Source organism: Pseudorasbora parva, chromosome 6 (genome assembly GCF_024679245.1).
Source record: "Pseudorasbora parva isolate DD20220531a chromosome 6, ASM2467924v1, whole genome shotgun sequence".
NCBI classification, from domain to species: Eukaryota; Metazoa; Chordata; class Actinopteri; order Cypriniformes; family Gobionidae; genus Pseudorasbora; species Pseudorasbora parva.
Genome location: NC_090177.1, coordinates 12,930,561 through 12,938,991, shown reverse-complemented (window position 1 = coordinate 12,938,991; position 8,431 = coordinate 12,930,561). Strand labels below are relative to the sequence as shown.

At 35.8% G+C, this 8,431-nt stretch overlaps 2 protein-coding genes across 7 annotated transcripts in view; one reads left to right on the top strand and one right to left on the bottom strand.

Annotated features, from left to right (window-relative positions):
• Nucleotides 1-744: 744 nt before the first annotated feature.
• Nucleotides 745-8,431, bottom strand: part of zmp:0000001088 (trypsin) — an 8,889-nt gene continuing 1,202 nt past the window's right edge. Inside the window, exons 3-5 of the mRNA XM_067447121.1 lie at nucleotides 6,855-6,996; nucleotides 3,609-3,872; nucleotides 745-1,101 (exon numbers count right to left, since the gene is read on the bottom strand). Coding sequence (XP_067303222.1) covers nucleotides 931-1,101; nucleotides 3,609-3,872; nucleotides 6,855-6,996 — 577 coding nt within the window. The 3' untranslated portion in view covers nucleotides 745-930. The remainder of the gene's footprint in view (nucleotides 1,102-3,608; nucleotides 3,873-6,854; nucleotides 6,997-8,431) is intronic.
• The window catches only part of LOC137078411 (trypsin I-P1-like), a 26,299-nt gene continuing 21,609 nt past the window's right edge, over nucleotides 3,742-8,431 (top strand). For 3 of the 6 annotated variants that reach the window (XM_067445665.1, XM_067445664.1, XM_067445667.1), the window contains exon 1: nucleotides 3,742-3,880. The gene's annotated coding sequence lies outside the window, so the exon portion shown is untranslated. The remainder of the gene's footprint in view (nucleotides 3,881-8,431) is intronic. The other 3 variants (XM_067445663.1, XM_067445666.1, XM_067445662.1) reach the window with 1 other exon arrangement.

Below are 8,431 nucleotides of genomic sequence, written 5' to 3'. Positions count from 1 at the left end.
CAAAGGCTACTGTACCAAATATTAACATTGATTTTCTCAGGTGTTCAAATACTTATTTGCAGCTGTATCATATAAATAAATAGTTAAAAAATCATACATTGTGATTTCTGGATTTTTTAAAATAGATTATATCTCTTACAGTGGACATGCACCCACGATGACAATTTCAGACCCCTCCATGATTTCTAAGTGGGAGAACTTCAAAATATGTGTGTGTTCAAATACTTATTTTCCTCACTGTATGTATGTATGTATTGTATGTGTGTGTGTTTACATGTATTTAGTAATTGACTATATATATATATATATATATATATATATATATATATATATATATATATATATATATATTTGAGATTAAAAGTCTTGCCCACAACCTTGGCTTGTACATTCAATGATTAGTTTTGTGTTCCACAGATGAAATAAATAAAGGCAAAGTCATACAGGTTTGAGAAAACATGAAGGTGAGAAAATGACCTTCATATACAACTATTCCTTTACCTCGCATCTGACTTGTAGTCTTAAAATAGGTAACTGGCTTGGTTATAGTCCAAATGAAAGTGTTTGCATTCATTTGAATGTTGCATAGGTCATTCACACAAGTATTCTATAAAAAACCTTTGTAATTTGTTTTTGTTTTTCTTTGTTTTTTGGAAAATATTCCTTCAGCTTTCTATTTTTAGTTTTCATTGACTTTGCAGAGAAGCAGCATAATGGCACATTTAAGAAACATTTTACAAAAACTACTGTTTAAAAAAGGCCTACCCGCCATCAAGGAACAGATGTTCTGTTTCAGGACAGCAGTGTACTCATCTAAAAAAAAAAGCTCACTAACTTTTCAAATAGAAGTAGCAACAATATTCATGTACAAGTTGGCGTTTCGAGGCTAGTTCAAGTTCGATTAGGGGAGTGCTGGGGTAACACTGCAGTCTAATGCTTGAGGCACCTTCCATAAAAGCCAAATATAGTTCCATCGATCCATTGGCGAAACCTCGAGACGGCCGTGTAGACGCCAGGGTACTGGGGATCAGCACAGCTGTTACCGAAGGAGACAATGCCGTAGACGCGGCCCTCGCACACCAGCGGTCCCCCAGAATCCCCCTGCAGAAAAGACAATAATATTAATATGATTTTAGACAGAGAGGTCAGATGGCGTGCGGGAAGAGTGAAAGAGCTCAAACTAGAAAAAGGTGAAACTCGCTGCAATGTGAGACACATATTGCCTTTTCTATAAATGTAATTAAATTCAGTGCCATTTGCTGAACTTGACTCATTGTATTGCCAGCAAATCCGCTCCTTTTTTGCTAGGAACAATGGACGGAAGCTGATTTTTATCCATCAAGAATTTATTTGGATTACAGTATAAAATATCAGGGGTTTTGGTTGTTTTTTTTTACACTACAGTACAAAAGTTTGGAGTCAGTAATATTTTTTTATTTTTGAAAAATGAATACCTTTATTCAGCAAGGATGCATTAAATACAGTTTTCTGAAGGATCATGTGACACTGAAGACTGGAGTAATAATGCGGAAAGTTCCGCTTTTGCCATCATCATCATTATTATTTATTTTACTTATTTATTTTTGCAGCTTTGGTGCGCATATGCGACTTTCAAAAACATTAGAAAATTAAAAAGTAGTGGATTTGCTTTTTCACAAAAAAAGGTATTTTGAATTTTGAAAAACATGGGTAACCAAACAGTTGATGGGCTTCATTAGACCTTTTCACACAGCAATACAGGTAAATTACCGTAAAATTACCAGAATGACTTCTGTGATGTCAGTCCAAAATTCTGTGATGTCAGTCTTCAGAAATGATCTTTAAACACTGCTCTGTTGTATTCATCCACCCACATGAGGAGAAGTACTTTAGTTTCACTGTTTAATTTGACATCATGATTTTAATTTGTGAGTGACCGGATTAAAGGTTGATGACCCAACAGAAATGTTGTCCAAAAGAAGAAAAGAAGGCTGGGTCTGAAGTGCAACAACTTAAAAAGCAGCAAGACGTGGCGCAGCGGTCAAAGAGGATACTTTTGCGCATATTTAAATAGAAAAACTATTAACAACCTTACTGTAAACAGCACAGAGTAATCACGTTCGGATCTTCATTCCGCTGTTCACAGTAAACCGGTAATTTGCTGGTAATGTTACAACTTCCCTTCTGGTCAATTGCCGGGAATGTACTCGTATTTTTGAAAAGGTCCTGTTCAGACATGATCTTTTACCGGTAGGCCTGTTGCGATAGTCCATAAATCAATTAATCGCACGATAAAAAATGAGCTCTAACTTTTCCGGCCGCGTTAATTTCCATTTGCATTATTTTGTTTTCCTCGTGTCTCTCGCTGACTGCGCGCCTCGTCCGTTTGGGGAGGTTTATACTCCGTCCCATCTCGGAGTTTATACTCGACGCGCACACCGAGTGCCGCGTAACGTCATGCTCGGCCAGATTCGCCTGAAACTCGTGCTTCTTCGGTTGCAGAGCCGCACGCAAAGTTACAAAATTTGACGCGCACACCGCCAAGCGAAACGGGTCTCGCGCTCTCCGCGCTGGCTTCATTTTTGCCACGTGCACCCTCGTGCTCCTCCGGACGAGTATAAACAAGGCTTAAGCTACACTGAAGTTGGCAATTTGATAAATGCAAGTTAATTCTTCAGTTCAATCTTTGTGTGCTAAAAAGGTACATAAGTTCCTATAGAGATAGCAATACACATTCTAATTTTTTGCCAAATAAGCATTTATCAATGTCTTCTCTCTCTTGTGGTTTCAAAATCTCACCTAACTTTCCTCAGAGAGGGTCAAGTTCAGTTTGTGCATGATTACATATGACAATTTTTTTAATACTCTATCCTAAATTGGGGATAATAAAGCTATATATCATATGCTGAAGTACATTTCTGGAGTGTTACCGATTAAAAGAGAACAAAAGCCATATAGAACCGAAAACCGTGACCCTAAAACCATGATACGAACCGAACCGTGGGTTTTGTGAACCGTGCCGCCCCTAATATGCACCTAAAACACAATCATCCAGCTTTCATCCATTTTATTTATTGTTTTTGGTAGGCTACTTATTTAAATGCATTTTTTAACAGACTGAGAGACCATTGCTTTTATTGTTTTTGGATGTTTTATTTGTTTATTGTGGTTATTTAAAATGTTTTCCATTTTTAGTGTTAAATAGTCTTTAGAAATAGAAGTTTATTGATCTTTGAAAAGGTGAACCTGCATTATTATGCCATTATCATTATTTTAGCTGAAAATGGTCTCAGAACGACAATCGTTTAGCGCAATAATTTCTTGGCAAATTTATCATCCAGCAAAATGTATCATCGTGACAGGCCTAGTTACCGGTTAATTTACCAGTAAAAACTGTATGTGTGAAAGAGGCTATTAACTTCTGTTGCATTTTTTCCATACTATGGAAGTCAGTGGGGTCCATCAACTGTTATCTTCTTTTGTGTTCAACAGAAGAAAGAAACTCATACAGGTGGGGAACAACAAAAGGGTGAGTAAATGATGACAGATTGTTCATTTTGGGGTGAAATATCCCCTTTAAGATTAAAGTTCAGTCCATGATAACTTGAAGCAGTAATAGATCGTCTCACCTTACACGCGTCTTTTCCCCCTGCGCTGTATCCTGCACAGACCATATTCTCTGTGATGTTTCCATTAAAAGAGGCTGTGCCGTTACACCCAGCGGTGGACACGATGGGCAGCGTCACCGTCTGCAGCGTTTTGGGGATTCCTCCTGTTGGAGTGGTGAAGCCCCAGCCAGACACCCTGCACATGCGACCCACGGCCACCATGGCGTCCTGCCGAGGTAGCGGCGCAAGAGACACGTAGCTGTTCACATAGACAGGAGACTGCAGCTACAGGGGTGAGAAAATAAAATCATTAAAAAGACACATAAAGCATCGATACCATACACTTAAGGGTTCACTGTATTATTTAATAAGTAACATTTACACTGATGTCATTTCCACCACATTTCAAATCATGTTTAATAGCATTATGTGATGGAAATGGCATTTGAAATTTCATAGCTAGCTTAAAACTTAAATATTATTTAGATACCTTTTGCATAATTTGACAAATTATTGTTTTCTTTTATTGGATTCATAATTTCATAAAATCATTAACTTTATTAAGAATAAAATTGTTGTGGAAATAGAAATATGGTAGCCTGACGTGGTCATACTCAATTCTAGTCAGAATATGATTCTGATACTGCTCCATTGGGCTGTGATTATGAGGCGTGTTTCAACCAAACCAGGAAAGACTTCAATTGGATAGAGCTACAACCAATCAGAGCAACGAAGCGACGCATAACGTTAGTTGTCAAACGTCAACAGAACTCAACTTCACTGTTTTGCTAAGTCTGTGGTTTTCCCGAGGGTTGGTTTTCATGTCCGCGGGTTGAAGCGACCTCAATTGGCAAAAACTTGTCTGCGTGCCCGCTGGAATAAGTAACGTTAGAAGAAAAAGATGCCTGTAAAAGATTTTTTTGCCAGTGTTGTAAAAAAAAAAGAGGAATTTAGAGAAATAGTGAAGGTGAACCATATACGAACAAGTTCTCCGTTTAGGATTTTAACAAATTCAACCAAGCGCCTTTGATGACGTTAATGATTACGTTACTGTTGATCATCTGTCCATCATCGTCCAAAACCCACCCTGATGATTTCATTGGTCCGAACAGTTTCTGTTCAGGCATAATCACTCCTCTATGGATCAAGTCCAGACCGAACTGCCCGAGCTCAAATGTTATGAGCGGGGCTGAGTTCGGCTGGCATCCAGGCTAGAAATATGAGGCAGTTACCGTTTGTGTAAAGATTCACACAAACTTTTGTTTAGCTTAGAATAGTTTTACTTAAAATATGAAAATTCAGAATAAAAAATACGTATTACAATTCTAAGATTAAAAGTCTCTATATTATTTTATTATAATTTTTACATAACACTTTATAATGAGGATTAATTTGTTTACATTTGTTTAATGCATTAGTTAACAAGCTATCTATGAGCAATTTTTTTTTACAGCATGTACTTATTTTTTAAAAATATTTGTTCATTGTTCATGTTAGTTCACAGTGCATTTACTATGGTCCGTCTGAATGGTCGATTGTAATCGGCTGGAAGGTGTGCAATAAGTAAGGAATAATTCAACAGACCAGAGTAAATTGTTCTGTTTTTACCATGGTTACCACACCTCAAGACATGATTCAGATTTTGTGTTTCAAGACATTTGTCAGGTTTTTGTCCTTTAAAATGCTCTTGTGTGCAGGACTAATTTCTTACACATCTCATCCCAAGCCTCTGTTACTTATTCCAAAATGTCATTTTAGAGCTGGAGAGCTGGTAAAGGAGGCTTGAACCATTGATAGCAGATTTACACCGTTATTAATGCAGTTATTAAAGAGAGAGAGAGAGAGATTAAGCACGCGTGAATTACTTGAGTCTGTGTCTCTCAACAGTGTTGGCCATCACCATCTCTACTATAATAGTGAAACTGTAAGTTTATCTGCTTCAAGATCAGCACTATTACCTCGCTAATGAGGAAAGTCATATAGATTTTACGTTGGATTGGATTGGATTGGAAAACTTTATTAATCCCGTTAGGGAAACTGATTTGCCACCAACTTCGACAATACAACCATCAAACTCAACACACAGTTAACACAGATCAAATAAGAAACTATTAATACCTGATTAAGAATCACAGAAGAAAAAGTTGTTAAATTATTTACTGATAAAACCATCAGAGCAGCGCTGACAACACGTTTCTGTGTGAGCATCTTACTGTACTGTATGTGTGTGTTACTTCGTTTGAGAATTCCTTACTTTGGGAGAGTGAGAGGATGTGATTTCCGTACATAATAAAACGTAATTTTGTTGAAAAATGCGGAAAAAATGTGTTGATTTAATCCGATTGTTTACTATATGTATTTGCTCGGTCAGTGTTGTTGTGGGTTGTAGATCTTTTGCTGTTGTCGGCTGTAGGACTTTTGAAATAATTTGGCGAAGTGATATGGACATGTAATGTTGCCATTACAATGCTTCCCGTGAATTTTATTGATAAAATCACTACATTTATATTTCTCAGCAATGAGGAGATAACATCGCTGGTTTAGTAACTAAAGTTACAGCTTTGTAGAGAGAGACTCTGAACAGACACAGGTGATTCACACACACATCTCTCATTTCATTTCTCTCTCGCTCTCTTGCTTTCTCGATAATTAATTCAAATAAATGGTATAATTTATTTGTTCAATGTAATCCAATTTAAATGTAATCTTATGCACTACTTTATCTCTGTGTCTGATTTAAAGAATGCTAGACCTAACAAGCCCTAACTGAAAATAACCACAGACCTTAGAACGTCCCTCAACCAATCAGATTCAAGTATTCAACGGCCCAATTAGTATAAACGTATTTAATGCACAGCTGGCAGTGGATTATCACTTACTTAACAAATACAACTTTTGATTTAAAAAAAGTATGAGTAAATAAATAAATCAACTTTAAGTTTTATGCTGTAGAAGTGTTGCTCAACGTAAAGTGTTATCATTTTTACTTGTATACCAAAACTGAAACATTTATGCTATTCTGTTAATATACTCAGAAGGATACAGTATAAAGAATTTATTATAAAGTATACAATTTTAATTTGAAAACATTACATGTGTAACAAATCCACACACTATCGTTGCATTGCTGATTAGTAAGAGATACATCACTTGATGTAATACGACTTGACGCCGGTTTGTTGTGTTCATTTTGTATGCATGAAAAGAATCAATGATTCACAGTGAGTCAGTCAGTGTAACGCAGGAGCATTGATTCCACTGCCTCACCTTAATGAGCATGATGTCTGCGTTATTGGTGGCTTTGTTGTACTGTGGGTGAGGTATTAAAACATGAGGCCTGCGAAACTGCTCCGTCCCCTCATATAATCCCACAGAATAATCTCCGGCCACGATCCTCATGTTTGCCTCCCTGGAGACACAAGCGAACACTGCTTTTATCCAACTGAATGACTCTCTTTGGTTCCCCTGAACAACCTTTCAGTGAATAGAACCTTTTTTTTTTCTTAATGTTAAAGAGCATTTTAATGATCTAATGAGTCCCTTTTCCACTATAAAGTACCTTTAGTCCAATGGAAAGGTTTCCATGGATGTTAAAGGTTCTTCATGGAACCATTGATGCCAATAAAGCACTTGTGTAAGTCTTCAATTGTTTAAATCTCTAAGTTGCATTAAATGTTGCTTGCACTGCATAATATGAATGGTATTATTGTTTTGTTTTCCCATACAAATATCTGAACATCTTAAAATCAAAATACATTTACCTGACATGCAAAATGATATGAAGTCTTGTTTTAAATGAGAACAAATGTGTCAGCGATGTATAAAACCTGGCTTTTCCTTTGAATTAATTTATTTTTGAACTAAGCCCATTGGCAGATGTTTGTTTCTTTTCTTTTTAGCATAAACTTAAAAAAAATTTTTTTTATTATATTCATTTATTTTCTTATTTCATTTAGTTTCTCCAGTAAATGTATCTTGATTTAAGAATCTTTAGGCAAGACAAAAATACTGAGGAAGAACAATGTGATCAGAAGGAAAAGTAAATATTCATATTCTAGTGGTTGGGAGCAGAGGTATTAAAGCCATATGCATTTTTTTAAATATATTTTTTTAAATAAATTTAAATGTAATGGAAATCTGTGGTAAATATTATTTTCAAACCAACTCATTGCTTCTGCTTAGGGACTGACATTTAGGAAACACATTGGCATATTGTCTTCCATTCCGTTTATTCCTTTCTATACTTGGTCTTAAAAAGGTCTTGAAAAAGCCTTAAATTTACCTTCATAAAACCCTCAGAAACCCTGTTATAATAGTGTTGTAATACCCTGATGCTTTTGCCTTTGTGTGTATGACCCTGTGCAGCGAGTATTGGCCATGATTTTGGACAGGCCACTTATGATGAACTTATGGTGATTCATCATGAGACATTCTATACACAAAAATAAAAAACGTTTTAACTTAGTGTTTGTGCTGCCTTAAAATGTTAAGTTTAGTTAGGATGAACACTAAGTTAAAATCTTTTTTTTTTTTTTTAAGTGTGTTTATTATTCAGATTATGGTAGTTCAAGCAGCTTTGTATATATTATATATTTATTATGAGTTATAAAAACACAAGCACCAACATCCCGTAATGTCTGAAACATTTTCACCACATTTCTGTTTAGCTCCCCGTATTTAATGGGATAGTTCACCCAAAAATGAAAATTTGATGTGTATCTGCTTACCCCCAGAGCATCCAAGATATATTTTAGTATTTAACCCATGTTAAATACTAAATTATTAATAAAAATATATATATTTTAAGTAATTTATTGGGCACTATCAAAACAAAACAAAACAAA